This window comes from Larimichthys crocea, chromosome III, assembly GCF_000972845.2.
Source record: "Larimichthys crocea isolate SSNF chromosome III, L_crocea_2.0, whole genome shotgun sequence".
In the NCBI taxonomy this organism is placed as follows: domain Eukaryota; kingdom Metazoa; phylum Chordata; class Actinopteri; family Sciaenidae; genus Larimichthys; species Larimichthys crocea.
The window spans coordinates 43,231,686-43,247,788 of record NC_040013.1 but is presented as its reverse complement, the minus strand read 5'-3'; the positions used below and the strand labels follow the sequence as shown (position 1 = coordinate 43,247,788).

The following is a 16,103-nucleotide window of genomic DNA, read 5'->3' as shown; positions in this document are numbered from 1 at the left end:
CCATCTTATTAATCAAATAATACAGCTCTCTCTGTCTTTATCTATTTCTGTATTGTGTAGTTGTTTACTCAACTCAGTTTTAACACGCAGCCCAAAGTGCTTTACACAGCAAGATATGTATAAAAAAAGAAATGAAGAGGAATTAAGGCAACAAAAGAGGGGGCACCTTAAATGACACTGGCAATAAATGGGTTGATCTGGGTGACCAGTTCAACAAGTTAAAAGACCAACTCCAAAACAAAAAAGTTGGTTAAGTGTTTGTGTGAAAACTCTGATAGCAGAGAAAGACTGGGCCACATCAGAATCATATCCATCGTAACATCTGGCCTGCATAAGGCAAACAGATCTAGGCCAGCCTCCAACTGCACAACAACCCAGGGACAGCGTGGACCTTAATGCGTTACACACAGACTGTGTGTTTCAGTGTATGTATAACTTTAACTTTGATATCTTTTCTTATTGTAAAAAAATCACATTCTTGTATGATACTGGTTTGAAAACAGAAAGAACTTTTAAAAGGAAAATGTTTTCCATCAGTCATGCTTACAAAGCACATTTTTATTGGATGAAAAAAAAACATGAAAATACAGAGAATGTGTGTCACAAGTTTAAAATTAATGTTGCTCGTGTAGAGTTGGGACACTTTAGAACTGCACAGACCCATGAAAACAGTGATTTATTTCTTTCAATATTATAGTCTTGTTAGGACTTTTTACGATGCTTTCTTTGAGCATTTTCTGGATTATGGATCCAAATTAAATCCAGATTAATCCAGACATTCCTACAGTTTCTTCTATTACCACAGAAGAAGATGAGTCCTTCCATCCACAGTGTCCTATTTTTTCCAGAGCCACAACCTCAAAGATCAGAGATTTCCACGTGGCAGTAGAAGGAGGGTCATCACTTCACCATGATAGCTCGCCAGGACTAAAACCAAACTGAACCACTTCCTCGTGATGTGTAAGAGAGTCAGGGACTCTCCCAGGCAGACATAAAGTGGATTTTCTGACACCCGTTGACTTATTGCTGTACTGATGTTTGCACATACTGCTCTCTGGTATAACTGAATTTTGTTACATTCCCACAAGCAATGCATGTTGGTACCTACATGAGTTTTACATTTGGGAGAAATTTGTGAAATTCCTGCTTTATACTATTCCTTATCCCACACATCAGTATCTATATGTTTGAGCATTGTACACCCAAATGTCCTTAACCATGCAGTCTGTCAAACTTAATATCTCAGAATAAAAGTCAGATAAAGTGCTTTTGCTCTGTGTGGTCCAGAAACAATGTCTCTAACAGGTGAGAGTCATTTGTTCCAGTGAGTTGGCTTTCTTATAAACATAATGTCTGATCTGTAAGTATTTCTGAGGGATCCAATTTTCAGATTCCTCCACTTCCTCAATGCGGTCCAGAGGAAGCTGGAACTCTTCAGGCATTTCACATGGGAGTGGAGGGTCTGCTCCTGTCATCAGAACGCTGACACTTGAAGGTATCCATGACTGTCGCAGCAGCAGAGTTACAAGAATGTTTAAAATCCACAACATTTTTAGTTTGTCCACATAATATGACCTGAGTTTGTATGAAATAATGTAGAATAAATGTGCACAAACTTTCATCCACCTGAAGAGTGCATCGGGCCACCACTCTGTCCAACTCTAAACACCGGCTTAAGAATACAGCTGGTTTCTTGCACAGGGAAACAGAGCATGGAAGAGTTTGAAATTTGAATTCCACCATCATGGCAGTTCTGATGGCCAGCAGATGGCTATTGATGTGTTCATTTATGAGTCCATACAGTTTGTTTTTATGCCCTGAAACCAGATGTGTCTATGTTGCACCCTGAGATTTGAGGTCGTCCATGTGGTGATGACAGTCTGTACCTGAGAAAGTCGGACTGACAATAAGAAAGAGCATCAACCAAACAGAACAGAAAGTTTAAATGATTCTGTGAATTATTTAAACAACAAAAAAAACATTTTAATGTACACTCAACAAAATATAAACACCTCTGCTCTAATTTTTCACATGTTGAATTAAAAGATCTAAGACTACTATGCAAAAGGTTTGTTCCTCTCAAATTTTGTTCACTTGCTAAGTCCATCCACCTGGCGGGGGGCATATTTAGATGCTGATTGAATAGCATGACTATGACACACAAGTTTCAGACAGATGTCTGAGAATTTGGCAGTACATCCAACCTGACTTCAGACCACATGTAACCACGTCTGCCTATGCAGGAGCTCCACATCTGGCCTCCTCACATTGCAAGATCATGTGAGACCAGACACCTGAACAGCTGATGGAACAGCTGGTTTACACAAGTCAAAGTGTCAGAAACCATCTCATGATGGTGATAGCAACATATAGACAGCAGCTGGATAGAGTTAAAACCTTATCAGTGGAGCATGGGGGGTTATCATTCTCCTTTCTTGGTAGGTTCTGAATGTATATAGCTGAAAGAAAAAACAGACTTATTCTGGTGAGGCGCCGACTTGTAGGTTTATAATTAAAGAAAGGAGCACACAGAGGCATGACTAATGCAGTCCTATGTTTTTATGTTCTACAGGTCAATGTTTCAGGGCATTGTCTTCTTCAGCATAAAGTCAGCAGTCCGTAACTTGCACAGGTGTTACAAATCAGAGTTCACAGGCCATCAACATGAACTTTAAAGTCCATAGGGACGTCATTAATAGCCCGAAAAGACCTCCAACAACCACATACACACGTCCAACAACAGGTCATATGGACTTGCTGCAGAGTAGAATTCACAGAACACAATGTGTGTTTATGATTAAACATCTGCAGGAAGAGTTAAGTTTCATGCTGTGGAAATGTTTATTATACTGAACTTATTATGACAGCCATTTGTTTGTATGAACTGGACTTTTCTTTCTGTCCTTATATTTCAATCTCCATAAGCGACCATATTAAAATGTCCAACTTCACAACAGAAATGGCTGCTTTGATTGACAGGTGATCTTTAGATTAGCCGGGAGGACTGCTAACATGGCAGCGGCCAGCGGCACATATTTTGAGCTTCAAAACGCCACTTCAGAAACGTACGTGTGATGTTATAAAAATTAGGATTACACTGGGGTTCAGATGTTTTAATTCATATAGTGTGTGTGTGTGTATCCTGTCTTTTGCATGTCTCGTGCACTTCCCTTATTTGACCTGTGTTTTACTGAGGCTGGCAGGGAGAGATAATTATAAATCAATAGTACAAGGACAGGAGAGACAGGTTAGGAACGTATCATTTGGATATGGAACATCCTGTTCATTACTGAGCAGAAAACCAAAAAAAGATGTTATGATATTATCTGTATCAGAGGGGAGGTGTCCGAGACAGCCCATTAAAAAATTGTATAAGAACCAACTGTTAGAGCTCCTCAGGGAGCCTTTTCTCTGTAACCCCTTTTGTGTGTTGCACTGTTAAATGCTCCTTCTTGTACAAGAATAATAAACTCAACTTAACCTTTGATACTTTGAATCCAGTCCTCCCTATTCAAGGGTTTTTCTTAAATAAATCCCATAACAGGTGACGTCATACATACACTGTCCATTCTTTATCCTGTCATTGGCTCCAGCTCATTATTTCCTGCTTTTATATGTAAAATACATATTTGTAAAATTATTACCTTTGGATTTGGGACTGTTTGCTGGATCACACCATTTTGAGATTTGGAAAATTGCGAGACATGTTCCTTCTATTTTCTGGCACTTTTAGATAAAACAATGAATCAAGAAAATAATCTGCAGATTAATTGAGCGGTTTAATCATTTTCCAACAGCACTGATTTGAGTTTGTTGTCTTTGTTCTTTGGCACAGCACTCTAGAGAAAATCCAGTCGACACTGTGCTCCAGCCAAGCCACCCCTTAATACCAGTAATGCCACTGAGATACTGTTTAACTGGTGTCTGTTATCATGACTGACAACTTCCCTTTCATATAGATGCATGGTATATAAAAGTCATTTAATTTTGTTTCTCTTTTTTTTCTTTTAATTTAAAGTAATCACTCAGTACTACTGCTTTACATTTCAGGAGGAATGACTGTATGTTTTATTCAACTGCAAAAACTGTAGTTAGTATAATGTAATTAGATAACAATTTCAAAATTATTATTCTGAGTCATTACTTACATTTTGTATCTCGTTGATCAGTATTATACTATTATCAATGCTGGTCTTACAAAGTTTGAAGAAGTTTGAAGAAGAAATCTAATTAAGGGAGCGTTTCTATCTCCTCCTCTTCATTTCTCTGCGTTTGAAAGGCACAGTGCGCTCAGCCTGTCAGTCTTGACAGATTTAGTTGTATCATGCTGTCACATGATGAAATAGAGACTTGACACTGGGCAATATCAACATACATAGTACCCAGCAATCATCATTACATTATTGCAACAAATATATTATTATTTATATATATTATATATATAGAATATAGATATATATATATATATATATATATATAGACTATATATATATATATATAAAAGACAACAAATATATTATGATTTAATACCATAACACTGTGATATCGTGCTTAAAATGACATTTCATGCACCATTCTCATAATATTATGACATCATGCTCAATTGTTTTTTTATTCCAGCAGAGGTTCTGCTATTCAGTTTTACAATCTAATAATTGCACAGTATAAACATGAACAGTCTCAGAATAAATAATCTGAGCAGACTGCTGTTTGTACACTAAAGGACAGTGCATGTTTACTACCTGCAGATAATTTGGCTATTATTGTATATTAGTATTATTAAACCAATTTTGTATATTTACTTACTTTTATCTATCTATCTATCTATCTATCTATCTATCTATCTATCTATCTATCTATCTATCTATCTATCTATCTGTCTGTCTGTCTGTCTGTCTGTCTGTCTGTCTGTCTGTCTATCTGTCTATCTATCTATCTATCTATCTATCTGTGGTTTAGTGCAAAAAGCAGACCTCTTCTACTGTCATTTTTGTGTTTTTCTCAGTATGATTCTTTTATGTGTTTTAATCAGTTTTATGCATATATGACGTTTGATACAAAACAAAGGATTGTAGGATTATAGATTCATTAATAGTAATAATAAATAAAATAATAATAATAATAATAATAAAATGTCAGTGTGTATGTGTGTCATTAGAATCCTGCTTAGTCTTAACATATATTATAATTCGTTTTTATATTATTGTCATTTCAACATGTTTCCTTTAAATGCTGGCTTGAGTTATAATCACAGAAGGTGAATCTCGTGTGTTTTAACTTTGTGTGTTAGGAAGGGGGAAAGGAGTGAAGGAAGCAGCGGGGAAGGAAAGGAGACAAGGACGCCACTCGAAGTGTTGGGTCGCGGCCTGCTGTATTCCTTCGACTCTGTTCACCTCCATTCACACAGTAAATAAAAGCATGGAGGCTCTGACTCTCGGGATCTAACACCGAGCAGCGGGGGGTAAAGACACCGCCGCATGCGCTCTCCCTTTCACCAAAACACACAGGAAGGAAGCGGGACAGCGCCGAACGCTCCGTCACTTGGATTCAAGTCATTTTACGGGGAAGAGAGGATTGTAGCTGGCGACAGGAGCGGGGGGCAGCCCGCCGTGCTGAGCATGAAGCGGGCGGCTGTAGTGGCCAGGCACAATGGCCTCGTCTCTCCGCTGGGGAACAACAACTCCGGGGCTTCGAGCATCGTCTCGCCGCCCCAGACGAGAGCCACCAGTATCTCCGCTTCTGCCGACACTGGCACCGGCGTCGGGATGGACGGCCTGCTGGATTTCTCCAAAGGCCCCACCGTCAAAACCGAGCTGGTCTGCAAATGGATTGACCGAACTTCTTCGAGACAGAGGCTTGGGCGGACGGCGACATCCGTCTGCGACCAAACTTTCAGCTCCATGCACGAGCTGGTGGACCACGTCACCACCGAGCATGTAGCAGCGGGGCTCGAGACCCTCAGTCATGTCTGCATGTGGGACGAGTGTATGCGCGGCGGGAAGGCGTTCAAAGCCAAATACAAACTCATCAACCACATTCGCGTGCACACCGGGGAGAAGCCGTTTTCATGCGCATTTCCCAACTGCGGCAAGATGTTCGCACGCTCCGAGAACCTGAAGATCCACACGCGCACGCACACGGGTATGGTTTCATGATTGTGTGACTGCACGCACAGAGCTGTGATAACACACTACAGTGTTTAACTCCGCAGCCCCTGACACACACACACACACACACACACACACGGAGAAGAAAGAGGTTAACAGAGATTGTTCCCAGTCTGCTAGGAATCCCCTCCATGTTTACGTAGGCTCAGTTCAGTACCCCTTCGCATCCGCCCTTCGCTGCTCCCTTGTTTCCTTAGAGGAATCACAGGGTCCAAACCGCAGCTGAGGAGTCATGCAAGGTGACAGGAGGCGGCTGGTGGAAGCAGCTGGACTCTGAGGGCAGGGTCAGATTGATTAGATGTGTGCAGCAGAGACACTGAGCCACATGCATGTAATAAAATGATCAAAAGATATAAATAAGATTCTAAATAAATGATAGTTTCCAGGAAATGTGTGTTTTAGTTTAGTCAACACAGAGCTGCGTTCTACTCACACAGCACTATGCTGTGATTAATGGTGTATAAATAATATTCTTCATATGTTTCATATAGATTGATTATAAGTCATTGATTAGAGCAACCTTTGGGTTGCCAGGTTGTGAAAAATCCCTGTTGTCTTTTAGTATTATTGGACGGCAACTGGACAGAGCACTGATGACATTCAACATAAGAACACCTCACTAAAATCCATCCAGTAACAACTGAAGAATTGATTAATGCTTTAACTAACTAACCAGTCTGAGTCAGATGAGTTCAATTGTTGGTTTATTAGAAACAAACTGTATAAAGCAATACATAAATAAATCAGCCGTGGGGAAGTTGTTCTTGTCAGTGACTTTAAACAAAGCTATAAAACTATAATAAATGATTTAATACATTTGATTATGTCATAAACGCTCAATACAATCTGTTTTTTTAATGAGGAAATACAAACTAAACGTACTGAACAGATCTCTGATTTAAACACAAATGTGACCTGTCATTTTATTTAATGTCCATCTCTAACAGAAATAACCCGTTCTACATTCAAACCTGCAGCTAAGACAGTGTGGGCTAATATTGTCCCGTAACTGAACTTTTATTCATAACCCAGAGCGCCTCTGTCATATTGAAGTTAGGTTTACCAAGTGTTTGTATCTAATATGGACCGTGTTCCAGTACTTGACATGTCAATCACATGTCTGCAGGGCGACATCCTGACCTGATGCTCTGCTCTTCTCTTCCATCACATCTCCCTCATAAACCACCATATTTCCACAAAGTAATGATATAGATGATGTGAGACTTAGCTTTTTAAACAGTTTCATATAATATGTAACAAAGCATATTTTTATAGACTGGTGTGTGTTTGCCTGTGGTCTTCTTTATATATATTTATCCTTATAGTTTTTTGTTGTTTTTTAAATATGCACTCCCTGTTTTTGTTATAGTTTCAGAATATCAGCCCAAAATGACAAAATGAATTAGAGGAATTCCCTCTTGCTGCTGTTTTATTGAAACTGAATAGTTTCCCCTTTATTTCCAATGTAAACATTTCTATTATTTCACAATTTTTGTCTCTGTAAACATCCATCTATTATCTGTAACCACTTATCCTCATCAGGATCACCGTGGGCTAGAGTTGTCCCAGCTGACTTCAGCCTATAGGCGGGGTACACCCTGGACCAGTCGCCAGCTCATCACAGGGCACATAGAGACAAACCTGTGTAAACATTTTACTATATATTGTTATGTACAGTATTATTATTACTATTATTAAAATAATAATTGTTATAGTGTCAAACTATCTGTTGGCTGCAGGAAGGAGAGTTCTAAATAATAGCATAGTGATCACTTTTTTTTCAGCTCATGTCGCTCAGTGAACATACCATCCTCTTCATATATCTGTAAACTGCATGTAAACTACAAAAATGGCGGACCCCCTTTTCCTTTAAACTTGTATCCCCTGTTACAGTATAGAACTCACATTTAGAAAAGTCCCACTTTGATACGTACAGAAACAAAAACCAGAAGGTGTGCATGGTTTACCGCTGCATTTATATTGAACATTACTGACACCAACATTACAAAGTTTTCTTCCAGTTTAAGACAATCAGTTGATCGCATGTCTTAACTTTGAACTGTTAGATTAAGATCAGGGGTGCACAAACCTTTTCGCTTGAAGGACCAAAACTGGAAATTCATAGTGGGCCAGGGGCCACAAGCAAACGCCTGTTGTATTGTAAAGCTACTACTAAGATCCCAAGTTCCCTTAATTAACTGACTGAAGTCAAACCATACTTTGGTCTGCGGGCCTTCTTTTAGCAGTGAAGTGAATTAACATTTTCAACATGGGTACGAAAAGAACATTTACTACTCGAGATTTCTTGTTCATGATCATCTCCATCTAAAGCTCTTTTACCTGAACACAGCAACCATAAAAAATACTTTCTTCTCACATTCAACACTCCACAGGTCAAATTGCACTCAGTGGCAAAAAATGCTGTGTGTGTGTGTGTCTTAACATGTGTGAGTGGTGGACAATATGTGTTGGAGTGTACCTTCAACTGTACCAATATATATGAGCCCAGTGTTGACTGTGATTATGGTGACTGTGATGTCTGTGTTGCAGGCGAGAAGCCGTTCCAGTGTGAGTTTTGCGAGCGACGCTTTGCCAACAGCAGCGACCGGAAGAAGCACTCGCAGGTCCACACGGCCTCCAAGCCCTATGACTGCAAGGCCATGGGCTGCACCAAGTCCTACACCCACCCCAGCTCCCTACGCAAACACATGAAGGTTCACGTCAAGTCGTCACCTACCTCCGAACCCCAGGACGCGTACGACTCCATCCCTCATCAACTCCAACAACCTCATCAGGGTCTCATCGAGCCCCTCGACCTTAAAATTAACCGCCTCTCTCCATCACTTGCCAACAAAAACGCTCACTTTCCTCTTCTGTCCAATCACGAACTGGACATCAGCTCGGCCAGCGATGTGGGCCATAAGTTGCTGCTGCGGAGTTCTTCTCCAATGACGATGCCTCTGGATCTCTCTCTGTCAGGCCTGAAGAGTCAGCTGGCTCAGAAACAGCAGAGCGGCAGGACCCAACGGAGGAGCCAGCGCTCAGTCAACCCAGCCTTACCTCAGTTGTCTAACATTAAAGAGTGGTATGTCTGTACCAGGACTACAGCACCACACTTCCCTCTACTTCACCCGGACCACATCAAATCAGAACCTAGTGATGACGAGGAGTATGTCACGTAGGATGAAGGGACTGGTGCATTCGGACATGAAGAACAGACGTCATATACTGTCAGAGCCGTGTCAGGCCAGAGGATGCTCCGTGGAATCATAATTGCTGTAATTTTCCAGAACCAGCAGTTGGATGGTTCAACATTAGTGGCCCTTCTAAGATGGAGAAAGGCTGTGATCATATTGGAGGTTTTACTCCGTCTCATTCAAAACTCAGCTTGGACATCGTCACTATCTGTGGACCAAAAGCAGTGTTGCCAGAAGGAATGTTTGGCATAAAACTGCAGTGTTAGCTACCTAACCTGAACTAACAGAGGGGATAACGTTGTACAAATGGACCAGGGAATGTTGGTGACTGCTCTGCCTGCTGTTAAAGAATATGAAAAGAGTGTGTGTGTACATGATGACCTCTGTAGAGAGACAGATTATTGACCAGTTTATCTAAGAGCTCCACCTAGATGAAGCAATTTCAAGGGCTAAATTGACACTGATGGAAAGCAGTTAATGTCAACCTGAGCTCACGGTAGCACTGTCCACATGGTAACAGAGGAGGTCCAAAACAGCAGCCACATATAAGGTGGAGGCAAGTGTGGGCCTGTTAAGGCCTCAGTATGCTTTAAACCAGGGATACTCAAGTCAGCTTTGCTCGGGGGGCCACTTTTGATCATTTATAATGAATAAACATCAGGATGGTTGATGTGGCAGAATAAGACGACGGCTTCAAAGTTCTTCTCTTTTCTTCTTTTGCCATGCTGTCAGGCAGGAATGCTGCACTGAAGCTAGCATGTTTTGACATGTGGCGGTGCCTGATATTAGTAACCCTGCATACATAAATTGTCATTTAGGATTCATGAGGTGATAAAATGAAGGCAAATTCATCTGTCCATTGTTCATTGAATTGCCTGTTTTGATTGTCAACCTTTTGTCCTCGTTCTTATTCGTCAAGAGACAAATCCAGTGGCAGCAGGTCGGGGTGTATGTGAACGTTTGTCATTTAGACACGCTCACAACTTCAAGCACCAGCCAAGGCTCATTATTGATCATTTACTAATTGATATCAGCAAACAAATGTTCATAATTTATTGTGACATGGAAAAAGGTCAGCAGGCCACCTGGCACCGTAATGCAGGCCTTAAAGTGAGTATCACTGCTTTTAAACAAGCTGGTTCGTACAATGTCAGAAAGTTCTAAAAAATTGTTGGAAGCAGCTTATTCCATCGTCCAGAAGGGTTCTTAATATCTGACACGCACTTTGTTTGAAGCAAACTGAGGCCTTCACTAACAAACCATTAGTAGTAACTTGTTCAGAAGTGTTTCATGTGATCACGGTCCAATCCAACACAGCAGCCAGCAGTGAAGCTGCAGTTTGGACTCTGGTGGGACTGATGTTGCTTTGTACTGATCATCAAGTGTTTCCTTAACCTCATCAACTCTGCGGACCTTTCAGTGGGTTAATCACCTGCATCTGTTTACACTCCATTTGTCAAGACCCTAAGGTTACTGAAATGACCATGTATGTCATACCCATATTCCTTTAACATGAAAATGTGTATTAAATGAAGACATCTGGTATTTTTCCTTTGATTGAGTGGTGCAGTCATAAAACATGGCATCTTAGATTTGAATATTTACTCAATGTGAGCATCCTGTTCAAGGAATCAAGGAAACAAGCTGAATGTATTGTGTAAGATTGTGGTACAGCTTGAAAAAAAAATCTATGTTTGAAGTTACTGCACATGTGACGTTTACCAATGTACATTATCCATCTATTCATAGGTGATTTCAAGCTGGATTTGAACCTGGGACACAAGGAAACCTACCTGAAGACAGTTTGTACAGTGACACAGGATTTAAATGCTATTTTTTACAACCCAGGGGCCAGGTGTATAAATGATACATGTGCACAAAAAGCGTGCATGCACCATTTCCACACACAAACTGGTGTCTATCAAAGGAGAATGTGTGAACCTCAACGGTTTTAGCCGCGGTGGCTGCAGCTGATATAACGAAGAGTGAAATGTGTTTGTTTAGGTTGATTTCCATCTTCATTGATTGTCTCATTACTTTGCAGTTCTGTAAAGTGTCACTCAGAGACACATTTATAAACTTAATCTTAAATTATTTATGAGTGATGACTTGTGAAGTACTTTGTAAAGTATGATTCAATATGAGCTCTATAAAAATCATTCATCATTCTTCAAGCGGTGAACAGCATAAGTACACGTTGAAAGAAACAACCGCAGAAACAGGCATAATGACAGCTGCTCTGGTGCTGTTGGGAAAACGCACAGATGTGACACCTGGGTTTCACACAAGTAAAATTGCACTCACTCAGCAGGTCTAATACGTAGAGGAGTGGGAAGGCGTATCGATGTGCAAACAGATGTTCAAGAGCGATTCTACATCACTTCACTGCAAACTGGGGTTAAAAATGAGGCTAGTGCATGTGCGCCTGTTTCCATTGAGATTGAGATTCATAAAACAAAACCCGATGTATCTGCAGCTCTATAAATCAGACAAAGAAAGAATGCATAGTTATGTCTTTGTGCATACATAGTTTTAGCCATGAATCAACAGTGGGGTTGCAACAGTATAACAGTACGGTATAACGGTACACTATAATGGTACGGTATAATTGCTTCAGAAAATATCATGATATACAGTGTCTTTTTTTCTTTGAACAACTGCATTATTATAATTTCACAAAATATAATATTTTTGAATGGTAGAATGTGCACAGTATGATCATACCATGATATATTGTGATATTGGTATACTGCTGCAACCCTCATCTACACAGTTTTAAGCACCTGGCTCCTGGTCTTTAAACCAGAGTAAAACTGAAAGTGAGCACACCAGGATGCCTCTAGTAATCCTTCATTGCACAGGTGAACTGGGTGCACAACTACAGTAAGTACAGTAGGTCAAAGTTAAAGCAGGAAGTGGGTCTGCAAGCTGAGATTGGTGTTCACAAGGGAAGGTTTTGGAAATAATTGTACTGTTTCCTCCTCCAACACGTTTTGGTCACCATGTTCCCGAGATATTGGTGAGTACATAACTAATAATGAAGAAAAAGTCTAAAGATAATACATGAGTTTAATGAAACCGAAAATAACCCTTTAAGCATTGGAAGTAATTGGATGAGAATTATGTCAGTTTTATGAAATCAGTCTAGAGGTCCACAGTAGACAGGGTACACGGACGTGTATCCTGCAGAACAACCTTGGAGAGAAAGGACTGTGTCATTTCTCCAAAGCAATAACGTGTAGATATGAGGTCCTGGGTTTGAATCCCCCCCGGTGGGGTCTTTCCATGTGGATGTCCTCTTCATATCAGCGCGGCATTTCTCTCACAATCCAGACACATGCAGGTCGGACCAAGGCGTGAGTTTGAATGGTTGTCCATCTATGTTAATCGTGTGTAGAGTGGTCATTGCACACGTACTTCTTGCCACATGGCACACGTTTAGGTTTAAATTATTTATAAGTGAGGAATTTGATCATGCTTTTTACATTCTAGCCATTATTTCCTCATATTACTTATTTCATTTGATGCTGAATTGGAAAGTATTTTGTCTGTCTGTCACTAATTAATCACCCGTCCGTCATTTAATAATGATAATGACTGAGATGATGGTTTACAGGTATATGCCATGACTGTAGTATGGGCGCTATAACCAGTCAAAGCCATGCGTGGTGACACGTGTAATGGTCAGCTGTATGGATGGATATTTACTGCCTGCTCAGATCGCTCACATAAAGCTTCTTGTAAAGTTCACACAGACTTCACATTTTTCAGTGGCCATAATCAATCTACATGTCACAACACTGGACTGCGACCAAACCTGCCACATAAACCAGCCGGAAGAGTTTACAGAAGAAGAAGAGCATCATGAACTTTAGTGTCAGACTTGTAAAGAACTCGGTCATGGTCCTTAAGCTAAAAGATAGGGAGTCACAAACAGACCGAAGCAGTAGTATACAAGTTAATACAAGTATATTTATGTTTTTCTTTTAATTATTATGAATGGAGGCACTAGTAAGTTTCTGATAGGTTACTTACTAATAGTGAGTAAAGTTGCATTTTTAGTGCAAGTCCACTGGTTTACAGTATGACTCATCATGTGCAGTCTTCACAGAGCAATACAAAAAAAATCTATAATGAATTTCTCATTGAATTATTTTTCTCATGAACAAGAAAATGTAATTTGTTAAATAAACCATTTAAATCTAAACAGCTTATTATTAGTCTTTTATTAAGCACACATAGCAGGCGGCATCCACTGTGAGCGTCTTAATCACTCTTTCCGTATCCAGCCAGGATTTGAAAGAATGAGGTTTCATTTATTTTGCTGTTTTAGTTTGTTCTAGCTTCCAGTAACCAGTAGAATCAAAGTTATTATGTTATTCATTTTTGTAGCTAAACATATTTTTAATAGAAATGTTACAAAAAAATATGTACAACGAAGCAAATTTTAAATTTACAACTAGATGGGGAATTATTATAAGTTCTCTCCGGCTTCATCCCACAGTCCTAAGACATGACCTTAACAGGTTAATTGGTGACTCTAAATTGGCCGTAGGTGTGAATGTGAGTGTGAATGCAGCCAGTATACAAGTACAATCTAGTGACGTTGTAATGGCTGATTATTCCTGACATAAGTTGAAAGCAGTACCTGAAATAACAACGTCAGTGTCGTCAGTCAGCTGCCTGTGTGTCATCATGTGAGCAGCACTAGTGATGTGGGCTGAATTTGAAGGTGGGATGGGACACATGGATTTCTGATTTCTGCGTTGATACAACGTTAAATAAAGTATCAGAGCTCTAACAGCAGCATAATTACAATTAAGTGTGTTTTTCTAAATCACTTGTTCCCATCATACAGTTTGTGTTTCCCATGTAAATCTGCCTGGTCGTGACAGGATGATCTGTCCACAGCTATGTACAAACAAAACGTCCTCCGTAGCTGCTTTTGGTTGTTTTATTAATAATCACACGTACGTGAGTTGACTTACAGAATGCTTTGTAGATGTTGTGGCACAGACTGTGGTGAACATAAAATCACGGCAGCCCACTCACCCCCTCTCTATTGCAAACAAATAACTCCAAACAGGTAAAGGTGATTTAAATGACTACCGCTACGCCCTGGTGACACACACACATACACACCCACTTCCACACACATACACACCCACTTCCACACACACACACACACTGTCCTACTGGTGACCGAGTGACAGGCATGCAACCCAAATACATATCTCTTGCTCCTACAATGTTATTTCAGACTTTCCTCTAATCTTACTGAATATGTTTACTTCTTCAGGATTCCAGGATAATCTTTGTATGTTCTTTTTTTCAAGATCAAATGTTTGTTGTTGTAATATTAATTTCTGCCACAAGAGGTTGCAGTGCACATTTAATGCATGTTCTAAATCAGGGGTGATCAAGAGCCAATTCAGTTTTTATAACATTCTTCGAGAGCCATACTAAATTATTGAACACATATGTAACACTAACCTCAATGCAACAGTTGGAACTGCTTCTCTTTGGAGCAGATGGGTGTCAGATGGGAGTGATCATGATGCTACTCGCAACTGGTTTTAGCGGTTTGGATTAGTCATTCTTGAGAGGAAGTGAGTCTTTAAAAAGAAATGCTCACAGCAGTCAGTTGTCCCAGATAGAAACACAAACTTCAGGACATGTCACTTCAGAATGGGACATACATACAGCTTATAAAACTATAAAAGCAGTTCGGTCTCCAGCTCCTGTTCTTGGGCAAGACATAAAACAAATTTCTCCAGAGTGAGGTGAGGTCAGCACCTTGCATATACTGATGTATTCATATTGATTGACTCCACTTCTCTACTCTCTGTCATGATAATTAGCCGTTAAGCTGCTGTTAATGGAACTCAAAACTCCCTGTAGTTGTTTAAAAAAACAATGTAGCCTAAGGAATCTTTTTATTATCAAGACAGAACATAGATCAAGAAGAAAGCAGTCTGTAGGATTCTGTGGCATCTAGTGATGTTGTTGCAGATTGCAAGCCTCTCAACTCCAGTGTGTAGTTTGTCCATTCTGGGCCACCATAGAAACATTGTGTTGGAACCAAGTGGCACCCTCCGTGGCTGAAGTGAAGCCAGTGCCAAAAACTGCAATTACATCCACTCGAGGCTGGCTCCAGAAGTGAGTCTCCATAAGTCCCCATGTTCAAATGTCCAACTTCACAGCAGAAATAAACATGTTTACAGCCTGGTACAAAAAACAGTTTTGGTCTCTATAGCTAACTTCCCCTTTCATGACAACTGTACTGAGGGTGAATTTATATACAACTCACCTGATCAAATGATATTAAGACTTACAGTTATGCAGAATTAACAGCACAGATGCTTTGACTGCATTAGTAGTGCCATTGCAGATAGCTTGTTTGAGCAACCAGGCGTCATTCGACCCACCTCAGGTCTGCTGATGTCTCTGCTGATTTTTAGATTAGCTGGGAGGCGAAAGAGACAGAACAGGTAACATGGGTGTCACCTGTGGGTGACATCACACAGTGCCCATTCTTTTCACTCATTGATTGGAACAGGCCAGACTCTGTGATTATTTTATGTAGGTCTACATACAGGGCTTCACAATTCTACTCAGTTTTTACATTAAACATAGCACTGTCATTACACAAAGCAGTAACACACAGAAAATAAAATACTGAAAATATTTCACAACTATTGCCACGCAAAGATAAACGCACACTCCCATTTATGCATTA

General features: G+C 40.1%; 1 protein-coding gene across 1 annotated transcript; it reads left to right on the top strand.

Moving 5' to 3' along the window:
• Positions 1 to 5,222: 5,222 nt before the first annotated feature.
• Positions 5,223 to 10,909, top strand: zic2b (zic family member 2 (odd-paired homolog, Drosophila) b). Its single transcript, XM_010752283.3, has 2 exons — positions 5,223 to 6,141; positions 8,718 to 10,909. Exons 1-2 carry the CDS (start codon positions 5,478 to 5,480, stop codon positions 9,347 to 9,349), a joined length of 1,296 nt encoding a protein of 431 aa, XP_010750585.2. The 5' UTR covers positions 5,223 to 5,477; the 3' UTR covers positions 9,350 to 10,909.
• Positions 10,910 to 16,103: the final 5,194 nt, after the last annotated feature.

Coding starts and splice junctions, on each gene's coding strand:
- zic2b (XM_010752283.3), top strand. CDS start 5,478: ATGCGCTCTCCCTTTCACCAAAACACACAGGAAGGAAGCGGGACAGCG. Junction 6,142..8,717: donor CCACACGCGCACGCACACGG/GTATGGTTTCAT, acceptor TCTGTGTTGCAG/GCGAGAAGCCGTTCCAGTGT.